This window comes from Penicillium waksmanii, assembly GCF_028829765.1.
Source record: "Penicillium waksmanii strain IBT 27052 chromosome Unknown utg000010l:1.0-3698451.0:1.0-3701458.0, whole genome shotgun sequence".
In the NCBI taxonomy this organism is placed as follows: Eukaryota; Fungi; Ascomycota; class Eurotiomycetes; order Eurotiales; family Aspergillaceae; genus Penicillium; species Penicillium waksmanii.
In genome coordinates, this window is record NW_026643256.1 from 3,243,376 (window position 1) to 3,271,033 (window position 27,658).

A 27,658-nucleotide genomic window follows, 5' to 3' on the forward strand; every position below is an offset into this window, starting at 1 on the left:
CTTCACTATTGTTCCCCATGCACGGGAACCCACAATAATGCTCTTTATTTTTTGGACTCGAGAATCATGCCAAATGAATTGATTGGGAATCTAGAACCTTATTCTGAATATTTAAAATACTCAACGGTCCCGGCAGAGAAGAAATATCAACACATCTCACCATAAGGCAATTCCAAACTGAGAAGCGTACCTTCGACATATTCATACCTCGAGTTAGTCAAGTTACATTTTATACTCAAACAACATTACCTACTATATTCCTGAGCTATGGCTGTATTCTTCTGCGGTGGTTTTGAGTGGGAGCGCGATGAGATGGTCCAGTGCCTTTCGTCGGACTTTCGAAAGGCTGAGGCGTCGGAAAAGCTCGATTCTGGTGATCGACTAGAAGTTTATAAGAATATTGCAGGATCCCTCTGTTGCTATACGAAGAAGATAGAGGAATGGAGAACTAAGGCGGTAAAATGAATGGCCCTTAAGGGAGTCCCCTCCCTGTTTTGAGCCAAAATGCGATCGCTTTAGAAACGAAATGCAACTTCAAACCCTAAAAATCAACGATATACAAAAATCCTCTGCCCCGAAGAAATTGGAAGCATATTTCAAGAAATATCGATTATCTGAGATACTGGATATATTTAGCATACATGTCGGCATGCTAATAATTCGTCAGAACTGGTTTCCCCCCGGCTCATCTGTCGATATAATGAACAAGACGGCAGACTCGAAGCAACTATATTATCAAAACACGACTGCGGCAACGCGCAAGAACACTCCGTACCTTGATGTTTATTCAATCTGGTCGCGTCTCTACTTGCCAGTCGAAGACTGCGGTTGTCACTCATGTCTTAGATTAAGCCGTTTCTGTTAGGTTTTCATGGATCCTTTAGGATATTTCTGTCTCAATCTTGCTTTTAGTCTAATAAAATTTTGTACTCTAACACCTCAATATGATTCACCCGCTAGAAAGAATACGTTCAACTTCTTCTGGTAGTAAGCATTCAAGAACATATTAATTTCTTCCAAACCTTGAAAATTATGGTACTTCGATACGCTTAGGCATTCCGATCAACCTTTCAGTTCGCTGCATCATATAGATACTCATCGGATTCAGTTCCTTATAAATAGCTTTACTATTTTCATATCTACTGTCGGATTCTAGACTCTGCTTTTACCTTCCATGATGCGTCGGGACACTGGTCAGCGTCATCGTGGGGTCCCCATTCGATGAGAACTAACTTTGATCCCGCCTTTTGAAAAACGAAATATCATTGGCTTTCACCTGGGGTTCTTATACCCATCTTTCAAACTGGGCTAGTTCAGGCCTCCCGCGACATAGGATCACAATACGAACACATCATGGATTTTTTACCTGAGTTTCTTCCCGGCTTTCGACACGAACTTTCTTCAAAAACATCATAGCAACATATATCTTTCAAGCTCTATATTTCTATCCATTTTTAACTTCAAGTTGAAGCAAGAATGGAAAACATACAGTTCCAAGGTGCAAAATCCACGGTCAATTTTATTTCTTATTCTCGAGCTGACATGTGCTCCATCCACGTTTAGATTACCTCGCAGTCAACCAGATAGTGTTCGAATGGGCGGATAGTATTGACAAAAAGGTTAGGCATCGGTCTCTCGTACTATTAGGTTTTCTAACTGGTTCTCGATAGGACTGGGATAGACTTCGCAAGATTCTGGCGCCAAGCCTCTTGGTATCGTTCATTATTCACAAGTTAAAAGACCGAAATTCCGACTCATAATACCTTCACAGGTGGATTACAGCATCGTTGGCCAAAAGTCCTTCCCCGAAATGAGCGTCGATGACTTCATCTCCATGATGAGCTCTCCTAGTTTTGTAGGAGACCCCCTTGTTCGCACTCAACATCTTATTGGTGCCGCCAGTTACGAGTGGGTGTCTGAGACCGAGATCTCTTCTAGTCACCAGGTGCGTGCTGCACACCAGCGCTATTCGGATGCTGAATTTACCACGGTATCCGGGCGTGGCCATGGTCATGGAAATGTAAAGCATTGGTACAAAAAGATTGGTGGTATATGGAAGCTGGCGGGTGTCCGGCCCGAGATGTATTGGGTTGAACACGACCTTTCCACCATTTTTCTCGAAGAGAGTCCCAAGCAATAGATTATTTGTACTGTGGCGCCGTGCAAGAATTTTCAACCCCCTCTTGCCCACCATTATTTACCGCTTTCTAATAGCAGACTAGTAGCTACCTAAGATGGACTAGATAGGCCAATCTATTCCTACTCAAGTAGGAGATCAGAGTAGTCAGCAAGAGACTGGAAACTTTTGTGGCGTCACCGTATGTATGGCTTGATAATATTTCATCTATCGCGATACAAAATCAATCACATCTAGGGCTGTAATACCAGGCCACCCCCGACACACCGATTACACACAAACAGGTTCGTCGGATCTACCCGTCGCTTGATCTCAACTAATCTCTCATATTTGTCTCCCCAGAATACTGTCTGCCAGTCGGGTTCGTACCTGGAATTTTGCTGATAAGCTTTAATCTAATGATATGTGAGAGATACTTACGGATTAGCTTCATTGATGTATGTTCCTCCTTTAGCGCCAACAATGTTTGTAAAATTTTTGCTCATCATTACGGCGCGTAGCCGCTTCTTGTGCTTCTCAGACTTCGTCGCATTATCAGCCCAATCAATAGATATGCTCATTAGGGCATGACTGTGCTTCCAAATGTTGTTGACTGCCGTGTTGTCACGTTCGTCGTTATTGACTTTGCCAACTGCGTCGAGGTGAGCACCATGGAAGCTTTGATAATGTCCTGAGTACTTACTAAAATTGAAACCTCCTTTTCCACCGTTATCGACAATGAGCTTCGCTAAATCCTCTGCTTTTTCATCGATGACACTTGCGGTCAATAGTCGTGAGGTGTCTTGGACATTGGTACCAATGTTTGGATCCTGGAGGAATGTTTTCAAATATCCATTCCATGTTGACAGGTAGGCACCAACTGCGCCTTGTATGCCAGGAGCCTTGGACATATTGAAGAACCCGGCAAAGGTTTTATTAAAGGATCCTATGGTCCCATTTGGTTTGAGGAATATCGCCTCAAACCTCTGGTCCATGTTTCCATATCCGGTATACCCAGCATCGGTCACGTTAGGAAGAAGCTTCATAGAGCCTGCAAGTAAGTCTGTCAAGCTGTAATTGTTGGATGCATTCAGCTGCACAACGCCTATCAGGAGCGTTTGTGGGACCGGATGGGTTTTGTAGGTGACTGATGTCACGACCTGAGGACCATCATTTGTCAGTCACAGAATTGACTTGGAATCGAGTTCACTTCACATACACCCCAGGCACTGCCACCACCCCTCGAACGGCCCAGAAATATTCCGGGTCTGAATAGGTATTGAGCACGCGGTGTTCTCCGTCCGCAGAAACGATGCTCATTTCCAGGAGATCTGCACTTATGTTAGACGCATGAGATTGAAATACTGGTATCAATCACTAACTGTCTGCAGCAAGGCCATAGTCATGCGCGAATGGTGAATGTCCTCCTCCAAGTAGATATCCTCCTGCTGCGCCCACCGTGCGAGCAGATCCTCCCACAACCAGAACTTCCTTTTTCGCTGCAGCCTGATACACATCTGCGTCCAATGATGTCAGCTGGAACTTCGTTTGAAAGATAGAGTACAAATGAAGCAGACACGCACCGAACCATTGCTCTCCAGCCTGCAGTGTCACGGCGGGCATTCCACTGGCATCGACAGGTGCCTCCTGAGGGATAAACGAGTCGTGCCATTCGATACCCTTCAGATTGTGTGTCCAGATTGAAAGTCCTCCTTTCCCACTCGAACGGCCAAGACTGTCTCTGGTTAGATCGGGACCGCTGGCACTCAGGAACAATACTTACTGATCATGCCCCGTATTCTTTGTCACTAAATACAAGTCCTTCTCGTTTGCAAATTTTACTGAGGCCTGAATGTCCTCTATATCTTGGGCACCAACTGAATAGTATGGTACTAATAATAAAGTTAGTAATTGAGTAATATTATCCTCAGGTCCCCTTGCAAGAATTCGTACCAATTCCTTGATCACAGGGAGCTCCGACGGGCGTGTCAACGAAGCACTTTCCACTTTCGCCCATTTCCCATAGCATTGCAGCATAGCCCCCAGTCTGATTTGTCTTCCAGAAGCTATCCAACCAGCCACTCTTTGCAATAGCACATTGATTTGCATTGTACCTTTCGGCATGGCAGACGGCAGCAGACGGCACAGATCGAATCAATCTTCCACCGATAGTATCGTTGAATAGCTTCCAAGTGTTATCACTTGGCCAGCAGTCGTCACCATAAGCACATCGATGGCGAAATTCGCTCTGCGCACCCACTGCTGGGGAGAGGAGGCCGACAGCTGTAAGAGTGCTTTGGACGAACATGGATGACGTAGAGATGGGGGGGAAAATGACGGTTGACGAGGAATGAGTGTTCTTATCCGTAATGAAATTCCCCCAAATTTGGGATGAGTCTGCCACCACCTTTTATATTCTGTTTCTCTGCATACCAAAAGAAGATATACATAATACGAGACCTTCCTCATATGGAACCTTCGTACTCTGTAGATCTGCCGAATACGAATAGTTCTTGGCACCCCGTTTGGGACGGGCATTCCGTAAACCCGGGGCCCCGTCCCCCATACGAAGCCTATTGGCCAGTGCCCGGAGTATACATCTCGACTATCATTCTTGCCAAGATGGTTAGCGGCGTAGAAAAACATCTGGGCACTTGTTGATTTAGCGCAGGATTTAGTAACTTCTAATTGAAGTGTTTCCCCCCCTATCCTCAGGAAAAAAGTGGAACAAAGAATCCTCTATGTAAACTGGTAGTTTTGTAAGTCATTGTTTGAAGTCGTTGATGGTTTCATTGAGCTCTAACATGTAAATTGATATTTATTGACCTTGGGTGGCAGATATATGGAGCTAGTGGGTATAAAGGCTAGGCAAATCCCACTCCAGGGCTACAGTATGCATTCCGCTCACACCACTACTATTATTCAATCTTCAACAACCCCCCCTTCCCCCCCCCTAGGAAAAACTAATCCGGCAACAGAAATACCCTTCTCTTTGATTTGAACATGGCTAGCTGTTCCCAGCGGAGCTTCTCCGCCCATCGCGACAATCTCGCAGAAACCCTTCGAACCACAGGCGACCGCACGTGTAGACACCCTGTAACGTATAAATGGATATCCAGATTCCTAGCTAACCGCGCAGATGAGCTTATTAACTTGAAAGAAATTGCAGCATCAAGCAAACGCCCCGATTGCTTCCTGGTTCGATGCGACCGCATTATAACAGAGATGAAGACACAGAGCTTAATGTTCAAGATTGGCAAGAACATCTCGACTAGCGCTCCAAGACTCATGGAAATGTATGCTCTTGCTGTCGGAAGACTGACACTTAGTTATAGTGGTCGTGACCAATATGCGGAAGAAGAAGATGAAGAAGCCATGGAAAGAAGATTCGAGAGACAACCACAACACGCGGAGAATGCTGACAGACTCACGTCCGTTGTATGCGATTTGGACTCTTTTTGGCTGCGTCTCAACTGGCCTGTCGATGGTTGCTACTGCTCGCAATGTGAGAAGCGTAGGCCATTTATGAATTAAATTTGAATTTGAACTTCATCTACAAATTCTCACCCCGGAGGTAGCAGATATAATCAAATATGACAAATGGAAAATTCCCCACTCATTCTGAAAATAGATCTTTGCTCCGGAGCGGGTACTTAAGACAATAAGCCCCAACTTACTAGTAACATTGCCAGTAGCTAGGAGATAATCTACCGAGCGATGCTGTTTATAACAGAAATTCCAGCTGCTCGATAAGAATCGACTTCAATATAACTCTCATTTCGCGGGAGACGGAACACAAAGTTTGTCGCTTTGGAAGAGTACCGAGGCCATTGAGGAATTTTGTCAACTATAGTATGTCAGTATCTAATTTTGACAGAGAAAGTAGTGATGTAATGAATGGAATTAGCTTTCGACCTACGCCCATGTACGTTTGGATTCAGGTGTGTGACAAAAGATGTCCACATTCGAGCTGCCATCTGCCCAAGCTCCAGGCGGGCAGGGTCAGTTCCGAGTGGTGTCATGTTCTGTACCGGATTGGCAAATACAAATGGAATCTAAGTTTAAATATTAGCATTTGATCTAAAATATGGAGGTCTAATTTTCAAAATAGGGCTCACCTCGGCGAAGTGTTGCACTCCAATCGTTGTGGATGTATTTAGCGCCGCGACATCCCAGCGGTAAGAATATACATTGTCGATGAAGTTGGACATGAGATGTGCAAGCATCCGACGCGGTGCTACCATCGAGATATCTCCGGCCATAGACTCATATCGCTTATATTGGAGTCCCAGCTCGGGCCAAGTGACATTACCCCAGCCATAGGGACAACCAAGAGCTGGAATATTTGGATAATGTGGTAGGATATTGACTGCTTGTTCACGAGTAATTACCCACCGCTTGGAAGCTATAATAAGTTGGTATTAGCATCGCCTTAATTGAGAAAATATCATGATGTGATTGAGACCAAAGACATACATATTAGCTGCTCAATGCACTGCTCAGCAGTGTCAGCACCCGTAGTACCAAAGCTTGTACCTTCGTCTGTATTTGTGCCTAGAAGAATGGGAACCTTGGCGATTTTATTTTCTTTGTAGCTGATCTGAGGAAATTGTGTGATGAATTTTCCATCAATCGTGGCAAACCACTCAAGTCCCTCGTAAGCAGCACCGTAGAATGTCTCGTACGGCAGATCGCGCAGGCACTGGAGTGTGTTCGACGAATTTGTGCATCTAGTAATAAATCAGCTTCATGTATTCAGTTGATCCGAAGGCTAAGAACATACCCGGCTCTATCAACAATTCGGTCATACATTGGCTGGTGCCACTCAGTGCCATTGTAAGGTGGTCCAACCGCATTACCAGACTCCATGATTGCTGCAAGCCTGGTCAGCTATGTCTATTATCGAATACTCCTTTCATACCAGCTCTGAAAAGTCCCTCATTATCTCCATCGTTTGTCACTAAATGAGCTCCGACACTGTAAGCGCCCCTAGAACCAGCCTCGTCAGAATTTTATCCAATAATGCTCAGCAACTTCAACTCACGCAGATTCACCCCATATGGTTATCTTCTCGGGGTCTCCCCCAAAAGCTTGGATATTTTGCTTTACCCAGCGCATGGCATTTCTCTGATCACGGAGAGCTAGATTTGTATTTCCTTCTGCCTGTGTGGTGTCAATCTACAAGGCCTTCTCGGTTTGAATGTCTGTGGGTAACTTACCCTCACTTCTTCGGAATCCAAAAATCCAAAAGCTGCCAGTCGATAATTGATGGAGACTCCTATAACAGGATTCCCATGCAAGGCTCCTTGCTGGGCGATGTAGCTCACATTGTACCTTGAATTATGGCCACGCGTGAGAAACGGTCATAATAACTTTGGGAGAAGGGTCAACATACCGAGGGTCTGCGGTTGCTCCCTGCTGCCACCCACCACCAAAGATCCACAACATAACTGGCAGGAGATCATGACTCTCAGTCTTAGGTCGAACAATGTTCAGGTTTAGACAATCTTCATTCAACTTGGCAAGACCCATATTCACTAGTTTAGTAGTGTCGGAACCGTAAGCAGGGCAGTCATATCCATATTGCGTAGCATTGTAAAAGACAAACTCTGAGCTGGAAGTTAACCCGGCCCTATTTAAGCTCAAAGGGCCCGAATTGCTGTCGTTGGACGCATATTTAGTCTTCAGTTCGGATGGCGTGAAGCGAGTGGGTTCATCGGCATATTTGATACCCAGGAAGACATCTTGGTCGAATTCAGAAATTGTACGGCCGACAAACACAGTTTTAGAGCTTCCATTGCCTTTGTTTGAGATTGTTGCGGTCGGCACTTGTGCTGTGTCTGTTCCTCTGGTCGAGAGGCCGCTCGAAAGCGATCCAGAGGCTAAGAGTAGCCCAAGAGACAAACTTAGCATCGTTATTATCGAGTATTATCTCGGTATTCCTGGATGCTGGGATATGAATGCAGCAGTTTTTTCAATTTATTCAATCAGAATAATGATTTTGGAGTCTGACCGGCACAATGTATAACCACTTGGGCTTGGGAGTTAGATTGTTCCATGTTTACCCCGGAATTTCCCCATGTTTAATTTCCCACCTATGGGATTTCTTGCCCGGCGCTAAATCCCCAATCTGAATTCAATCCGAAGATTGAATCTGCGGGGAAGCATTTTCTTTTGAGACAATTTTCCCGTGAAGAGATGAAATCTTTTTGGTCCGCGAGTTCAGATTCTACTATCAAATGACTTAAGCGTTTGCACACTTTGTATGTCATTTTAGGCTAATCACGTCCGGTGACAATTAGCTTCTTTATATGAGTCAATCAAAAGTCTAAAAACATGTTCCATAACCTCTTTATATATCCATTTTTGCTGCAAAGCCTGCAATTGATTTACTACTAGTACTATGGGTCTCTACTTCAAAAGTGGCCCCAATGCTAGAGGCTGGAAGCCTCTTGGCTGCATTACCCAGATAGCATGATCAACCTGACCCTTGGCCCGAGCTTCACTTGAAAAAACCAGGCTGTGAAGTTTTCAAGTCCGTATACAGATGCCGAACCAGAGCATCTGGCCCCCCAGGTGGAGATTGATTCCTTCGCCAAGAACTTGTTTGCTTTGCATGCCCGCCTAGGTAATTGCGGACACTGCGAATAACGTACAACCTGATGCTAGCGATGCAATAAGGACAATGAAACCAAAGATCATAACCACATAAGGAAGAAAAAATTGGTCTTGGTACTAGTTACTAAGTGACGAAGCTCCCGCTGATTCAAGACCAATCCATGCATTATCATCAGTTGGGGGCGGTGCTCGACAACGGGGTATCGCCGAATTCTTGCTGCCTGTGAACTTTTCATAGCCCGTTTTCAAGCTTAAATAAGTATTTAAGTAAATTATTCTGCGTGGAAATACTTATTTCTCGTTTCTTACAATCATATCAGCCGTGACGAACGTCACAATCGCACCTGCGAAGAATCATATTTCCAGGTATCTGCAGCATTGTCGAACACTGAGACAACTTTGTCTTCTAAGCGAGGCTTGGGCATTTATTCGTTATTTTATTTAGATTTCGATGTTTCGAAACTATGCGTAAGCTTACCATCATGTCTAAAGATGCCTTGACACAACTGACACGGTCCTAGTTTCTCGTCCCATGTGGCTGGTTTTTGATCGATTTCGCCATGCTATTATATGGGGCATTAAAAGGCGCCAAGCACATTGCTTTGTTTGCAAGGTCCCTTTTTGACCTCTTATCGGCAATTCTACTTCTCTCGCAACTGTCATTGTTGACAAAGATTGATGCTGCTGGATATACAACTTTCGTATTTGTCTTTGCTGCGTATGTTGCCAGTTCCAAAGGATTGAAGATTTTCCAATGTCTCATCGGCTGCACTTAGGTATCTCCATATGGTTTCTTCGATTTACACATTCTCGGAGCTGTTTCGTTCAAAAGAGACACAGAGAGACCGGTTATAGTTAGATGACGAAATTTGCCAGACGAGCGTATTTGGCGAGAAAGGGACGGATTCTCAAAGGAAAACAAAATTCATTCAAATACCCGTAAGATGTTCCCAGGGAAAGAAATAGCATTGTTTTACCAACGACGTACCCGATGCTCACGAATTTTACAAGAAAAAAGAAAAGAGTCGTAGTAGTTGCTTCGTCATAGCTTTTTATTTACCCCGTATACCCCCCCTTTTAAGCTTAGCTTTATGCACTCGGCAGTTGATCATTGCTAAGCCACAAACATACGTACCCAAATTTCGCGTCGTTGACCAGGATTTTGCCTGCTGGATTGGAACTTTAAGATCTGCAGCTGACCATAATTCTGCTATAAGGCAGCAAAATAACCATACGTCCAATAAGGGACAGTGCCTTAATAGGTAAGATAAAAGGTGTTCAGAGGTGATTCAATCGGTTCAAGATGAAATGAACCGTCAATATAAGCTCCATTGATATCTGATTGAAAACAAAGCTGTCAAATGCCAATGGCGAAATGCGGAGGGAGGCACACCCTTGCCCATTCCTATCCAGTCGTACATTCGATTATCCAGTAGACTTCGCCTGGAGGCTCAGCAAAGAAAGAAAACATTCGTGTGGGGAATGAGAAGGAAAAGAACACCAAGCCGCTCATGATAGAAGAAAAGGAAGAAAGAAGAAGATTTGAAAACGTACAGAAAAAGGGAAAAGGGAAAAGGGAGAGAAACAAGAAAGGAAAATGCAGAATTTGTAAATTCGCCTGAGAGGAATTTACGCAATAATCACCAAGGGACTCTATTATGTACGCTTTCACAGATTTCCGTGGTCAAACAACCACACATTAATCATCCTTTACGCGCTCGCCATACTCAGTTGAACCCGAGCCTGAGCCCAGACCTGTCGCGCGAGACCTGCTCGTCGCGGATGCGGATGTGGCAGCTGGTCGGAATGACGAGGAAGAGGAGCTGGTGTTTTGGTCGAGGCGTCGCGAGCCCAGCAGGCTGGGAGACCGCCGGCCTTCAGAGGTATCGTCCATTTCGATCAAGTCACCAACACCCCATAATCCTCCACTGCGACCTCGTTCGGCTGCGTGCTGATTTGGAGATGTTTGCTGTAATTCGGTGATGCCGGCCTTGGTGCGTGCCGCGACTTTCCGAACCCAGCCTTCGAGGGCACCACCGATATTCTCAAGGCCCGATGCAGTAGATGTGACGGTCGACTCAGAGCCAAAGGACGACCGCCGCTGGTTATGTGGAGGGGCTGGTGGTGCGAGATAAGGCATATGCTGGGAGAAGAATTTGCTGAGACCATCCATAGCTGGCCCAGGTGCGGTTGAGGTGCGGTCGAGAGAGCCGACTCCGGTTCCTGAAAGGTGTAAGCTGCTGCGCTGGCGGCGGTGTGACCGAACAGGAGGTGCTCCACTAGGCCGGGATTGGTCTTTGGTCTTTCTGATCTTAGGTAGTATACCCTGCGAAGGGCCAAGTCGCGGCGACGCGGCCGGCGATGGAGTTCGGGTCAAATCTCGCGAAGAACTCGAAAGTAGTTCCGAATCTGTATATGAAACGGATTTTCGACGAGTGCGTGGAAAAAAACCCAATGATCTTCGAGAGACGCGACCGATCTCGATCGGCGCTGGAAATCCGTCTATTTGTACCCAGGACTCGTGTTTCCAAAACTGATTCCGATCGGTATCGGAAGAATCGGGCGGATTGTCATCTGTGGATGGTTGATTCGCAGTCGCGGGTGCAAGGGAGCCATCAGATGGGTACTCGGTATCGTTGCTGAGTAGATCAACGTTCTCGGTAGGTTGAATTGGTCTTCCCTTGACGGTGCATGCATCCACTGGAAGAAGAACCGCCTTGCGGCTTTGAATATTATCGTTGGGCCAGAAGCCGTTTGCTTTCCGGAAGATAGCGGCCTGGCAGCCGTATTTAATCGTGACACCTGTGATGCTGTCTGTTGCCGTCACGGGATGAATGTAGGCAAGCGCTTCCTCCTCCTGATTAGGGTCAATTGGCTGCTGATCGAAATAGTCACCGGAATCCCGCCGTTTGTGACGGGAGTTGCTATTCATGACCGGGTCGCATTCTGCTAGTAGAAGCGCCTCCCGTTTCTTCGCCTGTACTAGCGCCTGCCGTTCCTCCTTGGTCCCGGTTCCAATTTCTGGGGTTGTGGGTGCGGAGGGGCCCCACGCCGAAGGCAAAGACCTTGGGATGCTTCGAGTATATACGTCGGATTTTGATGGTTTTCTCCGGGTGTGTGTCTTCGTCGCATTATTCGCTGAGTTCCGCCCAATGTCGCTCCCTAGTACCGAGGATGCCAAGTTCTGTAATGAAGACCACGGGGAGTCCAGAAAATCGGGTGCTCTTTGAGACGATGAAGCCTTCGAAGATCCATTCCAGCCAAGCGATGTTGTCTCGTGGCGACCACGGAGGCCACGTTCGGTGACGCGGGATGGGTGTTTCATTGGCAGCGGCGAAACTCCGCGGGACGATAGCGGCGAAGGGGTGGCGCCACGAGATCGCGTCGTTCCGATGTCCATTGTTGAAAGGGTCGTGGACAGTCCCGTCGTGGAAGGCTGCGTGTCATTGTAGGCGTAGTTGGAGGCCTTAGTGACGGGGGTGTCATCTTCATCGTCCATGAAGGAGACAAGGCGGCGCGGCCGCGACCGGACCGCGGAGGTGGACGTGGTGGCTGTACCGACTGGGTTGGAGGAGCTCAAGGAAGCATTGGTGAAGCTATTGTGGGAACTCATTCCCAACAGCGAGTCCGAAGATCGGTTTATTTAAGGACACAGGGTCGAGAATTCCCTTGGGAAGAGGTGGGTGTATTGCCAAGGCACTGGTTGCCATCAGGAGTCTCCTAGGAGAGATCCATTCGTCATCCACTCAATGTTTCGCATTCGAGGTATCCGCCCTGGGAGAGATTAATCCGAGGCTGCGACCAGACACGTTGTTTGGGATTCTATAAGACGGATTGAGAGCTCCAGGGAATGGAGAGGAGGTTGGTGGTGGATGGTTGGCGGTTAGTGGTGGGGGGGGATGATGATGCTAAATGGCGATAGGGAAAAGATAGAAGGAGCTGATGAAGATGACCACCCACAGACGCCCTGCCAGCGAGCGCGGGCAAACAATCGACAGTGGGAAGCTATTTTCAAGGAGCGAAAGCGAAATGCGAGCAAGCCGAAGTCTCCAAAAGAAGAACAAGAACAGGGAGGGAGGTTTGGGCGGATCGGCAGGTGACTTCGCCGCTCGGCCAAAAGTAACGGGTACTTCACATTACAGCGGATTGGCCACCTTGAAATAAGTACCGGATACTTCTACCTGCATTGCCATGCAGTCCTTGCATGGTTTACAGTTGGAAGTTCGGGGAATTTTTTGGTGATAAAGTTGGTCTCTGAGTAGGTGCTAGTGCTATCAAGAATTGACATATGATCAGTCTAGTAGCTCCCACTAGACAGCGACGAAGCAAGTGCAAAAGCTGTGAGGTTACCAAGAAGCTGTCCCTGTATAGCCCTTGAGATAAAGTAGTAGATATTGTATTGAAGCCCAAATCTTAATCATTGTACAAGATACAAACGCATCAAATCAGTTCTATGGACAACCCGGCCCAGCCAGGGCTACAAACCCTGCAGCCAAATAAGAAGAGATGTGATAGAAAGAAAACAAGCAATCCGACTAGAATAGAGAAGATTCAAGACACGGCATTTTGTCCGTGAAATAACGCCCGTTCCTCCGTACTGCCTGACGTTAGAAGAAAATAAAAAAGCATAGCCCATCTAAATTAGGATAAGAATAGAGTGATATATCGCTATTACTCTGGAGGCTCGGCCATCACAGAATAACGGGCTTCGGCTTCGGAAGCACCCTCGGCCTCAGACTCAGTCTGCCAGCCCTCTTCCTCATTCGCCGCGCTAGCTTTGTCTTGACTCGCCGCCTTCTTAGGACGCCGGCCATATGGGAAGTCATCCATACTAAGGCCCCGAACTTGACTAGGGTCCAAGGTGGTCAATGGCAGACCGGCTTTCTCCATCTTTTCGATTTGCTCGTTGAGAGGGCCAATGGCTGCGCTGCGGCATTGCTCCTTAATGTCACTACCGGACAGACCGGCCATCTTCTTGACCAGCCAGTCCACATCGATATCCTCCCGGTCAACCTTGGTATCCTTAAGAACCAAGCTGAGAATGCGGAGGCGTTGGACGTCCGAAGGAAGACCGACGGGGAACTTCTTAGGCATACGTCGGAGGATCGCCTCGTCGATATCATTGATTCGGTTGGTGGCACCCAGAACAACAATGCGCTGCGGCTCACCCCTCGAGTTGGCAGAGGTAAGACCATCCCAATGTGTCATGAATTCCGCCTTCACCATTCCACTCGCTTCGTGCTCGCCACTTCGTCGGGTGCCAAGGATGGCGTCAATCTCGTCAATAAACACAATTGATGGTTGAAGCTTCCGCGCAAGAGAGAATACCGCATTGACAAGCTTGTTCGAGTCACCGTACCATTTCTCAGTCAAGGTGGAGATGCGCAAATTAATGAAACAGGCACCGCTCTCGTGGGCGAGTGCTTTGGCCATCATGGTCTTTCCACATCCAGGTGGGCCATAGAGGAGGACACCGGAGGGAGCGGTCAGGAGGGATGATGTGGAGGCGTAAAGGTGTGGCATAGTCAACGGGTAGATGACGGATTGTTTCAGTTCTTTGATGATATGATCCAGACCGCCAATATCTTCAAATGTGACCGAGATATCCTCCGGTGCGACAACGTCCATCGCAACGGCTTGTTCGTATTGGTTGAGGGTGAGCTCCGCTCGTTTCGGTTTCCCACGCTTCGAATCTCCTCCTCTCGGTGATTCGTCATCTGATTCATCTCCCGCGTCTAATCTTCGCAGAATGGCTGTGGACTTTCGCTTTTGTTCCTCCTTTTTCTGACTCTCAGGGTCGAAGTCGATGCGTGACAGGAGGTATCTGATGAGGAAGTATGCGGAGGCGGACTGCATGACAGGTTAGGATGGAGTTAACTGATATTCAGATCGATCCTTTGCGAGCTACTCACTGTTCCAGCAACCATAAACATCTCCTGCAGGAACTGCTGCCATCGTCGGCCCGTTGAAGCCATGACGACAGTGGTGTGGGGGGATGAGGATTAGGGGAGAGAGTAACGAAGGACGGGATGGCGAGTCGATCCGGGGGTTGTATCGAAAGAAAGATCGAGATAGAAAAGAGCGAAAACAGAAGAAAAGGGCTCGAGTTGAGAAGATGCGCAAGTGCCCAAGGCCAAGTCCCAGTGGAAGTCCGAGTGTAGAATTGCAAGAGTGATGTCCGGCGGATCGGCTCTGCTGTGGCGCCGTGGCTCGAGGAATGTCACATGTTCCCCGCTTGTTTGGGCTGGCGCGGCGCGTCTTCCCCGAGAGAGTTGAACTTCTCCACGCCCTCCACAAATTGACTCTCCGCCCAATTGCGATATGCCCAAGCGAAAGGCCCAGGCCAAACTATCCGGCTTTGTCGGATCCGACGATGACGATCTGATGGGATTTACTGAACGCGAAACTATACCTCAGGAACAGGAACATGAATCAGAACCGCACGACGAACCTCCGGCCAAGAAGCGAAGAGGCCGGCCACGCACTTCGAACGAGATTGCTGCCGAGGCGAAAACTGCTGCCAGATCGAAGAGGCAAGAACCATCACAGGCGCCAGAGGAAGAGGCGCCTGCGAAGGTTACTCGGCGTGGTAGGCCTCGCGGCAGTAGTCGCACTTCCGACACCGCGGAACCTTCGCGCGCATCGGTAGCAAAAGAACCGGTTGAGCCTCAGGAGGAAATACAGGAACAGGGTAATTCTAAGGCGACGCGAACAACAAGGACAGCGAGATCTACTGCGACCCGTGGTCGAGGCCGAGGCCGAGGTCGTACGGCCAGTATCGCCAGGCCATCGGTAACAGATGGCGATTTCGAATATACACCCACTCGCGCGCAATCATCACAGAAGGAGGTGGAAATTCCCGATACGCAAATGAATGACGCTCATGCGACGGGACACGAAGTGGAGGAGTCGATCATGCCCGAGCCATCTGCGAACTACACACAGTCGTCTATCACCAAGAATGCAAAGGCCCGCGCGGCCGCAGCGCGCAACAGTCAGGACGCTTCTCCGCGAAAGCGCAAGTCTGGCGTTGCTACTGAACAGGGAGATCCGGAGCTGAGACGTCGCATTGGGGATCTTACAAGGAAAAACGATACATTGGAATCTAAATATCGTGACCTTCGAGAGATCGGTGTTGAAGAGGCGAAAACGAATATAGAAAAGCTGCGGAAGCAGTGTGAAAGCATCACGATGGGTATGCTCCTTGCTTTTTAAGTCCACCTCTGGGTCGGTTATGCTAATTTCAGCTTCAGCTTCCGACAAACTCGTTTCTTCCCTCAAAACTGAACTAGAGGCCCAGAAAACATTGGGACAACAGAGTCGAGGCCTCCAAATACAATTGAAGGAGCGTGACGCCGAAGTGGCTCGGCTCAAGACCCAAGCCGAGGCGGCCGAATCTCAGCTGTTCTCGGCGCAATCCGAGATTAAGGCCTTGCAAACAAAACTTGCTGCTGCCCGGAACACAGCTGCCGGTTTGGAATCCGCGGTCAAAGTTCCTGGAAGCGCTATCAAGGGAGGTGCCGCGAACCGCGCAGCTGCAGCTGCAAATGCCGAAGCAATCCAGTCCGCCCAACTGGCCCAACTGAGGGAAGACTTATACAGTGACCTGACAGGCCTCATCATCCGCGATGTCAAATCAAGAGATGAGGATCACCTGTATGATTGCATCCAGACTGGAGTCAACGGAAGTAAGTACCTGTCACCTTTCGAGGCATCCAACTATCTGCTGACTGACAATTCTACAGCGCTTCATTTCAAGTTGGTCATCCCCAAAACAACTAGCGGGGCATGGGAGAAAGCAACCTACCAGTATATGCCGCTTCTAGATGCCAACCGGGACCGCGAATTAGTGGACATTTTGCCTGACTTTTTGATGGATCACATCACTTTTGAGCGACAAGCTGTGACGAAGTTTTACTCGCGTGTCATCGATGCTCTGACCAAGCGACGGGCCAGCTCTTCATAGTAATTGCTATATAATCTGGATATTACCATCTTGCTTTTGAGCGTTATTCCCTTTTGTCGTTCCCCCGAGCTGTATAACAGAAAGAAACCACTTCTTGGCCAGCCTTTAACTAATCTTGGACAACACCTTCTGGGTATCAGAATTACTTTTCAGCTGGGACCCTAAATGGTATTCACTAGTAGTATTATGAGTTGCGTAATAGACCTACAGGGCTAATCATTTACTGAGGTATCTGACTGGTTACATCATCCTAGAGGCTCTGAAACTCACAAAGAAATTCATGTCGGCAGAGTATGTACGACAGATGCGGGATGGCCCCAAGTTCTTGGCACCATTGAGAAGCACCCTGCGATATCTGCATACCATGGTTAGAATGCTTTGTCTTTCCTTTAATACAGGGATTTCGATTGACATGAGCCATGGGAGATCGTCTTCGTGGCTGATCATCAAGATACCCGAAGCCCTTGACCTAACGCTAGAGGGTACGTCCAAAGCCGTCACTGGAGCTGACCATACCCCAATATAGCAACCTTACAAGGACGATCTTCTGCACGTCAAAAGGCTTCGGTATAAGAGAAAATGAACTTGAACATAGGGCTTTCTGCATCGGGAATCGCGCAAGATCCCTTTTATCCATGAAAGGGGCCTCGATCCTTTCTCCTCCAAGTTTCTTGACGTTTCAGAAGAAATCAATTCCTATCAAAGAATCGAGTAGTACTATTTGGCATAAAAAGCCTATAAATTTCTCGATAGATCCTCGTCTATGTCCAACATCCATCAGCAAGTCCTTCTAGACTATAGCAGCATCGACCTGGAAAAATGGATTTCGATCGGTTTAACGAGAGTAAGTAAATCCTCCCCCTCTAGCAAGAAACTCGCGACTAACAAAATTCAGAGCTTATGACCCTCGGAGTGATTCATCAAGTTGAGGAGAAACCAGATCAGATTTTTGTCTTTCTCCATGGCGTCACCGGTAATAGCAAGACTACCTGGGCAGTTCCTCCCGACGAAGTTCCCGACGAATATCCCAAAAAACCGACATTATGGCTTGCGAATCTTCTGCCAAACGATTTCAATGCAAATATCTATACTTGTGGGTGGGATTGGACCGTTCCAAATACCATGCATGATTTGGCTGGCAGTTTCATCAAGTGATTGAGCAGCTTGGCGGATAATGTACTGCGCCAGAAACATAAAAGTTTCCCAATTGTTTTGGTTGGGCATGATATCGGTGGCATTATCATCCAGAAGGCAATCCTTATGTTTCAAGATTTGAGTGCCGATCCCCGCTATCTCAGAATCGCGGCGAACATCGCTGGGATCATTTTTATAGACACCCCTTTTGAAGGAGCTGTGGGAAGCTTTTACAGCAACAAGCAAGGGATTGAGCCTCTTGTGAATCTGCAAGATAATGAATTGGTGGATACCAGCTACATTGGACTTCTCCAAGTCCAATCTTCGATTCGTAGGGAGATTGTTGCCGATTTCTACCAGCTCGTCATCAAGTTCCAGCAACTCAAGACGATCGGTCCATTAACCTGTTTTTGTTCGGGTAGCCCACAAGATCAATTTGATAACGCCCTTCTCTTGCTGGTGCAAGTTCCGGAAGTAAAATGGAGGATTATTGAGGTGCTTCCAAGCCGCTCAGAGTTCAATGGAAAAGGGGAGCCTGAATATAAACAATTTGTGAAGCAGGTCAGAGAGCAGATTGATTTCCGACGTTCTGCATATAGATGGATTAATTTATCGGATTGCCTCGGATGGAGCACGGGTTAGCCGAAGGTTTTAGTCAACGGCAGCAATGCAAAGTCCAGATAATGACGAACCTTAAGTTAAAAAACGATGAAGCTCTGTGCTGGGTACCCGTGAATTCACTATGTCTATCTTTGAGGATTTGATAACCATTACCTACTCAGTACTAGTACTATGGTATGTCGAGTGTTTTGCGCAAAGGTTTTTAGTAGTATGTTATTCCATCCGGATGTCCAATCTTGGAAGTTGATATCTGAACACTCTTTAAGTTTCAAGGTTGGTTTTAAATAGTATGTTTCAGACTGCAACTTGAATGATCAAAACTTTATTCAACTAGTAAAACTACAACGTTACCAGATTTCTATATAGTCGTATTTCTGTTGAGACCTGAGGGTTCAGGCTCTAGTGCTGAGTTATCCCGTCACCATACCTGTAGTAGATAGTAGCCTTCTAGTTTCCTCCATAGCACACATCCATCACCATCAACGCATTCCATCCAGTCCCTCTGTATCCAGCAATTTCCAGTTAGAGTTTCTCCCATATCCGGTGTAGCACCCGATCGATTTAGGAATTTACGAGGCTTGGGCAATCGCATGAACAGGGTTTTGCATGCGACAGCTCCTTAATACCTAGATGTCTAGACTTTGGGGTCACTACTATCTCTCTCTATTTCAACCTAACGTGCTTTCTGTTGGTTTAAAGACAGAGTAGTACCGCAGACACTACACAGGGCATCTTACTTCATCTTGCTTCTCTGAACCCAAAAACTAAAGACTAGCACGCTAGTAAAATGCCATTGTTTTGTTTCCACAACTGCTCTCGACCAATAAGTTTGATTATGACTGTGCTTCGTTTTTCCAAGAAAGAGACGGAAGATTGCCCGCTCGGAATTTTCCAAAAGTTACCAGCCGCCCATCAGAAGAACTACATCCGTAAAATCCCAAAGCGGAAACTGTCTAATACATCCACCAACCGAATAGAATTGGAATGGAAGCGACCAGCGCGCCAGTACTTGTCAATAGAGCCACATATAGCCACCGCATCCACCGAGTAGATCTTAGAAATGACTGACGATCGTTCACTCGTGGAAAAGGCTCCTTCGGCACTGGCTTACCCAAAAATGTGCACAGGGGTTCCCAGCCACTTCCCAAAGTATACTCTAACAGTTGCTCTGGAGGTGTGATTGCTTTGACATGCTGATAATGCTCCTTGTACTTCAATGTTGCTGTCTTTTCAAGGTGCTCAGTCGAAGAGCCCCCAAATAGTATTTGAAATGATAGCGTCAAGAGCTCATCTAGCGGTCCAAAGACCCAGCGGTCATACCTGAGGAATCTTTAGTAATCTGTTACTTGTCACCAAGTGCCAGGATTGCATAGTTACCGCGAGAGCCATGTAAATTTCCAGTCGCCCCTCCAGTCTTTCAGAATTTCCAAAAAACTTTCAGCCCATGATTCGACATCCCGTTGGACTAGGATGACTTTTGCATCGGGGTAAGCCGCAATAAGCTCATCAGTGAATGCAATACAAGGGTTATCGCTCACTCCGCCAAACTTAGCAAGGACTTGGTCCCATTCTCGATGACTGTATTTAAGGCTTTTTTGCTCAACCTTCGCTCGTGCCGCTTCTAAAAAAAACCACTTGTCGGTGTTATTGTCCGCTAAATTGACACCGTGGTAACAGTTGATATCCAAGACATTTAAAGCATGCTTGATAGCTAGATGTAGACGTGAAGTCAGGAATAGCGTTCACTCGAAAGGAATAAAAAGAGAGGGGAAGGCACTAGGGGCAACAGAAGAAGGAGCAGCGGACGGGGGATATGACTGACATAGAGATCCTGTACGGGGCATAGATAGGTTGAGAACTTCCATAGGAACCGTTCGCTCCGGGAAGTCTTTCGATCTTCGAGACTGGGATATGGTCAATAAGGATTTTGCTATGTGTTTTAGGATATTAAAAATCGGCTTACCATAGTTTTATTTGTTTATTTTGTTTTGGGCTTCAGAGAACCAGGATTAGAGACCAAGTCTGTATGTGACCTGATTCAAGTTAACATGAAACATAAATCTATTGAGAGTGATCTTCTGATTTATATACATACACGTGTTTTTTAATCGCCGATCACGTCCCTACGTGGGATTTTTTCTTCGTTTGAATTCCTAATAGTTCGAATGAAAGCAAATATTTCCTGCCCTATATTGTATGTGATTTTGAATTAATTTCCATTGGTCACAGTAAGACATTACGTAAAATTTACCCATAGCTTAGCTATCTTAGGAAGGGATGCGATGTGATAATGCACTAAAGGGGGGGCTCACACGAACCTCCGATCAACTATGGGTCTTTATTGTTTATCAGCTGGGTCTGGATTATTGAGTACAGTCAAAATTGGCCCTAGAAGTGTATACCTTTCCACTGTCTCCTGGACAGATACTCGTGCTCCCGTCAGTTAGAACATGTAGCCAGACGTTGAGTATGCCCCGAGATCTAGAAGATATCTTGCGTGATATTATAGCTTCTAGCCTCTGAAAGACTTAATACAGGCGTAGTCCGGTGTTACAAATGGGCTATTTATTGTTGCCGTCTCTTACAAGGGGCTAGACGCCAAGTACTCGTATCCACAGCGCTAGGCTGACGGGGACGATGGAGCGTGGAGCTATTACTCGTATGGATCACTTAATTGTCGATCACCCCCCCGTGAAGATCCTCGCCAGTGCTATTCTTCCTCGTGGGTAATAACTATTATTCCTGTGTGCCGCCTCTTGCCTTATACTATCATCCCTGCTATCCCCTTTGCCTGAGCTTGATTCATTATGTCGTCCGCACCAACCCAGGCGTCCTCTTGGCAAGAGTGGACGCTTGAAGTATTAGTACCAAGCTATATCTTGATTAGGAGGGATTCGCATACTGATACGAGTATTCAGGAAGGAAAATATCGGCGTGGAGATTTTATTCCGTTCAAGCAGCCTTAGCCCACTTGATCTCTCTTGGCGCCCCACGGCTCAGATGTGAATCGATAGAACATGAAGCTAATCACGATCGCGTTCCATATCCCTTCCTAAGGTTTCCCCCTTTCAACTATATACACACTATGCCCCCGATCGGCGGTCAAAATCCCAAAAACTCCTACGAGAGAATCAGGAGGGTCGGGCCCAGCTTGCAATAAAAGCCTACGAAAATTCAGAATTCCCATCTATTCGCGAAACTACACGCGTGTTTGGAATTCCCTATATAATTTTTTCAGCGCGTCTACATAGCACAACAGAACGCCAAGTTACGGGCGCAAATAGTCATAGATTGACTTCTGAAGAAGAGCAATCACTTCCACAATGGGTTTCATCAATGGATCAACGAATTACACACACATAAACAAATGTACATATATACACTGGCATATACCTTTCATGGTTATCAGGCTGTGTCCAGTAAACTACTAGTAACCACTGATTAGTATGACGCTCAACCCTTGGAATGCGCACATGATACCTTTCCTCGCTGTCAGCGGATTGAGTTGCAACAGCAGGTTTCGTTTTCGTTATTGTTTACATTTCAGTATTTGTGCATCTCGACATCCAAATGCTAAACTCTAAATATTTTGGTCCATGCTTCCGAGAAAATATTACCTGTCATATTGGAATCTCGCACGGGACCACTGTCAACCTCATCATTCACGCGACCTGTAATGAGGTCTATCTCCGAGATGGGCACGACTTTTGTTTTCGTTGGCGATAACGTTCCAAACTCTTGACAGGCATGGTATATTTTCCCTAGCACCAGGATTTGTGGCTTCTCGGCCCGGGTCGCCATGATAGAGTATTTGCGCAGCTCACGCCGGAATACAAGGAACGAAGTTTCTGTTTGTTTTTTTCTCGTTCGAACGCCAGGTTATGGAAGAGATCCTTTGTACGATTGTAATTTAAGACAGATGTTGTGGTTTCACATCGGAGAAAACGGTTCGAAAATCAACATATGAAATCGGGTATTCGGAATTTGTCCGCAGTCGGACATTGGGGTTTATATGCCGATACGCACTCGCCCATTACTGCTGATCCACTACACATGCAATGTGGACTTGCATCTTCTAGACTTGTTTTAATACCGAGACAGGCTAAGTCATTGGTCCACTATCTCCAGCCAACCCTAGTAATACTCCGAGAGACAAGAACTTCCGAGATGTATTTAGAAACAAGCAGTGCCTGTAACATTTCCCCATACAAAATACTATGAATTGCGATGTTGCTTAAACTAGACCGCCAATAAAATTCATGTTCTCAGCGATACATTGTATTTGCGAGTCCTTGTATTGCCCTGCCGTTGGGGATTTAGGGAGATACACTGGCAGCCCCTCAACTCCTGACGGGAGTCGCGAGTGTGTCACGTTTGATAGCTACCCTAACCTTGGGAGGTACGCTGCAAGGAAGTGTAGATACGGCAGGCGCAACTCCCATCGTGGTGACCGTGTCAACGAAGTACTCGTAGTACTACTAGTAGTACTAGTACTAGTAGTATTATTAGGGGAGTACTTGCAGACCGACACTGGGTCGTTCTAGACCGTTCTACCAGTAGTATCCAAGTTCAAGTTCAAGTTGCACATCTCTCCAGCTTTGCCCTTCGGAGGAGACTCTCGGGACTCGGAGTCGCTACAGACACGGGGAGTTCTCCTAATTCCGAGTCTTTGGCATAGGCTGTCCTGTGCCAGTTCCCTTCTAGAGAAATCCCATGGTTCCTTGCCGTGTACCTACTAACAACTGCCTTTCAACTAGTAGAGCCTCGGCATATTGAATACTAGTACTCGGTGTCGGTGTCGAAGTCGATGTCGATGTACTCAAAGTAAAACTTGAAGTAAACAAAGTTGGTTCTGCCGTGTACAATCGACGGCTCGTGATTGGCCCTCACCGCCCCCGCAAGGTGGCTGTCCGCGCGGACAACCAAAAGTGCAAAGTGTCAACCACGATATGTCGACCTCCTTTTGACCTGTTTCCCTCGTTTCTCCTCCTCGGGAGCCCTCAATCCCACTCCTTTATCCACGTCCTTCCAAGCTGGACCCTCTCCCGGCGAGAAGAAAATAGATCATGGCGCGTGTCGGCCGCGTTGGGTTCCTCGCCCTCGCGGTGATCTTCCACCTGATCTATACATATTCCATTTTCGACATCTACTTCGTGAGCCCAATTGTGAGTGGCATGCGCTCATTCGGTGTCGACCGTCCCACCGGAATAACAGCTCCATCACAACGTCTCGTCCTCTTCGTCGCAGATGGCCTACGCGCCGACAAGGCCTTCCAGGCCTTCCCCGACCCCTCTCCCGAATTCGACTCCCAACCCAAACAACAATCCGACGAGCTTATCCGCCTGTCGCCGTTCATACGCTCCAAGGTCCTCTCGCAGGGAACCTTTGGTGTTTCGCATACCCGGGTCCCCACCGAGTCGCGGCCCGGCCATGTTGCTCTCATTGCGGGTCTGTATGAAGACGTCTCGGCTGTGACCACCGGCTGGCAGCTCAATCCGGTCAATTTTGACAGCGTGTTTAACCGCAGTCGTCACACATGGAGCTGGGGTAGTCCCGATATTCTACCCATGTTCAAGGAGGGCGCGGAGCCTGGTCGAGTGGATGCGGACTCTTACGGCGAAGAATTGGAGGACTTCAATGCTGATGCGACGTACCTTGATACCTGGGTTTTTGACAAAGTCCATGAGCTCTTTGAGTCTGCCAAGTCCGACCCAGAGCTGGACCGTAAGCTGCGGCAAGACAAGTTGGTTTTCTTCCTCCATCTGCTAGGCTTGGACACCACTGGCCACGGCTACCGGCCCTACTCGAAGGAATACCTGCACAACATCAAGGTGGTAGACAGAGGTGTGCAAGCAGTCACCAAGCTGGTCGAAGACTTCTACGGAGATGACAAGACTTCTTTTGTCTTCACTGCCGACCATGGAATGAGTGATCTGGGAAGCCACGGCGACGGCCACCCGGACAATACAAGAACACCCCTTGTTGCCTGGGGCTCTGGCGTCGCGAAACCCGTCACTAGCACAATTGGCACTGCGCCTGGACACGAAGACGGCTTTTCATCAGATTGGGGATTTGACCACGTCCAAAGAAATGATGTTGAGCAAGCCGATGTTGCTGCCTTGATGGCGTACCTTGTTGGCGTCGATTACCCTGTCAATTCAGTCGGCCAATTACCACTGGATTATCTCGATGCGAGCCCCAAGGAAAAGGCATTGGCTGCCCTGGCAAATACCCAGGGAATTTTGGAAATGTATCGTGTCAAAGAAGAGCAGAAGAGATCATCGGTGCTCAGATATGTGCCCTTCGAGTATCTTTCTGGTGATGGAGAGACATCTATCGAAGGACGTGTCGCGAATCTCGAGGCACTAATCTCCAATGGAGCGTACGAAGATTCCATTGCCCTGTCCCATGAACTACTGATTGTCGGTCTGGAGGGTCTGCGCTATCTGCAGACCTACGATTGGCTGTTCCTGCGAACAATCGTATCTCTTGGCTATCTAGGCTGGATTGCCTATTCTCTGACCACGGTCATTGATCTCCACGTCTTACACGGGACGTCTGATGCCCATCGGACTACGGCTAGTATCTCGTTCTTCTCATCTATCCTGGTGGCGCTATTTTCTGTCCTCCTTTACCAAGGATCGTCGTGGCGGTACTACTTTTATGGATTCTTCCCCATATTTTTTTGGGAGGAGGTCTTCGCCCGTCGTAAGGCTTTGATTGCTGGCCGCGAGATTATTCTCGGCCATGTTCGCTCTTTCTCGGGATATGCGAGCTTTGGATTGCAGTTGGTGGCATTCGTTGGTGTATTGGAGGCCCTGGTATGTGGTTCATTCTTTCTCTCTCTCTTCTGTTGGACCCGTGCTAATAATGTTGTGTAGGTTCAATCTTATTTCCACCGGGAAATCTTCACCGTCGGATTCACTCTGGCCGCTTTTTGGCCCTTCGCCTACGGCTTCAAATTCGTTCGCACGCATGTATATTTGAACGCGACTTGGGCGCTAGGTTGTCTTCTGATGAGTATCTTTACTCTGTTGCCGGTCACCAAAGTAGAGGAAATCTCTACTGTCACATACGGCGGTCTTCTGATGTTCTTGACCGGCATCCTCTATCTACTGTTCGAGGATGCAATCCTCGGCCGGGACAGTTCCAAATCTCGAATCAACAATGTTGGATCGCGGATCATCATGGGATGCCAGGTTGGGATGGTTCTTCTTTCAGTGATCGTTACTCGATCAAGTATAGCCTCTCTCCAGGCTCGTGAAGGTCTACCGCTCGGCAACCAAGTGGTCGGGTTCGTCGTTATGGCCGCTTCTGTCACTTTGCCATTTGTCCACCGACTGTACCCGGACAGCCATTACCTCCATCGACTAATGATCATCTTTTTGACCTTCTCGCCGACCTTTATCATCCTTGCGATCTCCTGGGAGGGTCTATTCTACCTGGTGTTTTGCATGACCCTTGTGACATGGGTGCGCCTCGAACACGCCATCTACGTGCACACAGCCGGGGCCAACGCAGTCAATGCCAAAGATACCTCCCGCAATGGCTCTGTCGCACCCTCCAAGCCCGCCCCAACCGGCTCCACAACCGTTGACGGCCTCACATACCACTACCGCGCCCTTACCCTCTCCGATACCCGCGTGGCCCTATTCTTTTTCTTCCTCCTTCAATCCGCGTTTTTCAGCACGGGCAATGTCGCCTCAATCTCAACCTTCGCCCTGGACAGCGTCCGCCGCCTCGTCCCGGTCTTCGATCCATTCAGCCAAGGTGCGCTGTTGATGTTCCAAATCCTAATTCCCTTCGCCATCATCAGTGCCAACCTGGGCATCTTGAACCGACGCCTAGAAGTTGCCCCCAGCGCACTCTTCATGGTCGTGATGTCTATCTCCGACGTGATGACACTGAACTTCTTCTACATGGTCCGCGACGAGGGCTCCTGGCTCGACATCGGCATGACCATCAGCCATTTCTTCATCGCTAGCTTACTCTGCACCTTCGTTGCAGGTCTGGAATTTCTCAGCGAGCTCTTTGTTAGCGGTGTCAACTTTGGCCCCGCTGCCAATGCGCTTGGGTCTGCCGTGGCACAGGCCGTCAGCGAGGCCGCGGAATGTGGCCACGAGCCTGCGCAGGAGCAAGAGCAAGAGCAAGAAAAAGAGTCCACGCCAGCGCGAGCACCCGTCAAGACGGGCAAGAAAAGCCGGGCACGGGCCAAGGGCAAAAAGGGCCAGTAATCAATTTCGCCGAAGGTATGGTTCAAGATATTTTTATTCTAATAATTTGCCATTTGTCATGTACTTTACCACGGTCTGCGGTCATGTTAATATAGAGCTTTCTCGCCACTTTCCGAATAGAATAGATCGACCGCTTTCTAGGACTTCTTGTATGAAAACGTAGGAGGAGATGCTAGAGCATTGTGCCATTGACCTAGACTAGCTGCAAGGTATCACAGCTAGGTACTAAGTACTCCACTACTACGAGGGTCCTCATTAAATTGTCGAGCCATACTAGTCACGGGCTCAAGCCAGCCCTGAAACAAGCCCAAACCTTGTACTTCCAACGTCCCACTAAGGATACTACGTGATGCCCACATTGGCAGCTAACCAGGGGCCAAGAGGACGGGTGATCACGATCACCCACCTTCACCCTAATTAATCGCCACTACCAAGGCCACGATCGCAGCCTAGTGCCGAACACAGACGCAATCCAGCCTCAATTTCATATCGGAGGCTACAGAGCTCCGATTGCGTCCGTGGTGAACTAAAAGCTCAGAGCCTAGCCAGCCTAGTCCCAGCCCCAGCCCCAGCTTTAGTCCAGTCGAGTTGAGTCCAGTCCACGGCCCGACTAGCTAGCCCAGCCGATCAAACCAATACCAACACCAAAACCAACCAGCGAACAGACCATAGCCGCATCCTTCGTGCCTGACAGGACCGAGTCCGTCTAGCGTGAACGTTAGCGCTAGTGTCAGCGAGGGTGTGGATGTGGGTATGGATGTGGAGGATATCGGCGTAAGGGTGTCATTTCCAGCGTATGTCCTCTGGACGGATATACCTTGTATAGTCGTAGTTAGTGCGAGATATTCAAGCTTGGTGCGACGTGAGTGGCGGAGTGGACAAGTTGTTGGATTTCCGAGATGTCTGATTGGCTGTCAGGCAAGTGGGGAAGGTCGACTTAAAAATGCCTCGGCATCACAAGCTGCCGTC

The 27,658-nt window shown here is 47.9% G+C and overlaps 8 protein-coding genes across 8 annotated transcripts; 4 read left to right on the forward strand and 4 right to left on the reverse strand.

Annotated features, from left to right (window-relative positions):
• Window positions 1-2,553: 2,553 nt before the first annotated feature.
• Window positions 2,554-4,424, reverse strand: N7481_013173 (FAD/FMN-containing protein; the record flags this gene model as incomplete). The annotated part of the gene is made up of 7 exons (XM_057272392.1): window positions 2,554-2,768; window positions 2,820-3,276; window positions 3,338-3,447; window positions 3,499-3,633; window positions 3,700-3,851; window positions 3,900-4,008; window positions 4,070-4,424. The coding sequence occupies 7 exons, from the start codon at window positions 4,422-4,424 to the stop codon at window positions 2,554-2,556; spliced, it is 1,533 nt and encodes a 510-aa protein (XP_057116580.1).
• Window positions 4,425-5,119: 695 nt separating this feature from the next.
• On the forward strand, window positions 5,120-5,650 carry N7481_013174 (uncharacterized protein; the record flags this gene model as incomplete). The annotated part of the gene is made up of 1 exon (XM_057272393.1): window positions 5,120-5,650. One exon carries the CDS (start codon window positions 5,120-5,122, stop codon window positions 5,648-5,650), a length of 531 nt encoding a protein of 176 aa, XP_057116581.1.
• A 173-nt stretch (window positions 5,651-5,823) lies between these two features.
• On the reverse strand, window positions 5,824-8,029 carry N7481_013175 (putative triacylglycerol lipase (LipA); the record flags this gene model as incomplete). The annotated part of the gene is made up of 9 exons (XM_057272394.1): window positions 5,824-5,963; window positions 6,036-6,171; window positions 6,235-6,521; window positions 6,593-6,846; window positions 6,900-6,990; window positions 7,038-7,105; window positions 7,161-7,279; window positions 7,336-7,450; window positions 7,512-8,029. The coding sequence occupies 9 exons, from the start codon at window positions 8,027-8,029 to the stop codon at window positions 5,824-5,826; spliced, it is 1,728 nt and encodes a 575-aa protein (XP_057116582.1).
• Window positions 8,030-10,433: 2,404 nt separating this feature from the next.
• On the reverse strand, window positions 10,434-12,347 carry N7481_013176 (putative LysM domain protein; the record flags this gene model as incomplete). Its single annotated transcript, XM_057272395.1, has 1 exon — window positions 10,434-12,347. The coding sequence occupies one exon, from the start codon at window positions 12,345-12,347 to the stop codon at window positions 10,434-10,436; it is 1,914 nt and encodes a 637-aa protein (XP_057116583.1).
• Window positions 12,348-13,405: 1,058 nt separating this feature from the next.
• N7481_013177 (protein-degrading AAA family ATPase MSP1) lies at window positions 13,406-14,709 on the reverse strand (the record flags this gene model as incomplete). Its single annotated transcript, XM_057272396.1, has 2 exons — window positions 13,406-14,584; window positions 14,647-14,709. The coding sequence occupies 2 exons, from the start codon at window positions 14,707-14,709 to the stop codon at window positions 13,406-13,408; spliced, it is 1,242 nt and encodes a 413-aa protein (XP_057116584.1).
• Window positions 14,710-15,055: 346 nt separating this feature from the next.
• Window positions 15,056-16,700, forward strand: N7481_013178 (putative chromosome segregation protein (Pcs1); the record flags this gene model as incomplete). The annotated part of the gene is made up of 3 exons (XM_057272397.1): window positions 15,056-15,929; window positions 15,988-16,422; window positions 16,480-16,700. The coding sequence occupies 3 exons, from the start codon at window positions 15,056-15,058 to the stop codon at window positions 16,698-16,700; spliced, it is 1,530 nt and encodes a 509-aa protein (XP_057116585.1).
• Window positions 16,701-17,519: 819 nt separating this feature from the next.
• N7481_013179 (uncharacterized protein) lies at window positions 17,520-17,855 on the forward strand (the record flags this gene model as incomplete). The annotated part of the gene is made up of 2 exons (XM_057272398.1): window positions 17,520-17,544; window positions 17,596-17,855. The coding sequence occupies 2 exons, from the start codon at window positions 17,520-17,522 to the stop codon at window positions 17,853-17,855; spliced, it is 285 nt and encodes a 94-aa protein (XP_057116586.1).
• Window positions 17,856-23,521: 5,666 nt separating this feature from the next.
• Window positions 23,522-26,689, forward strand: N7481_013180 (mannose-ethanolamine phosphotransferase MCD4; the record flags this gene model as incomplete). Its single annotated transcript, XM_057272399.1, has 2 exons — window positions 23,522-25,276; window positions 25,337-26,689. 2 exons carry the CDS (start codon window positions 23,522-23,524, stop codon window positions 26,687-26,689), a joined length of 3,108 nt encoding a protein of 1,035 aa, XP_057116587.1.
• Between the last annotated feature and the right edge of the window lie 969 nt (window positions 26,690-27,658).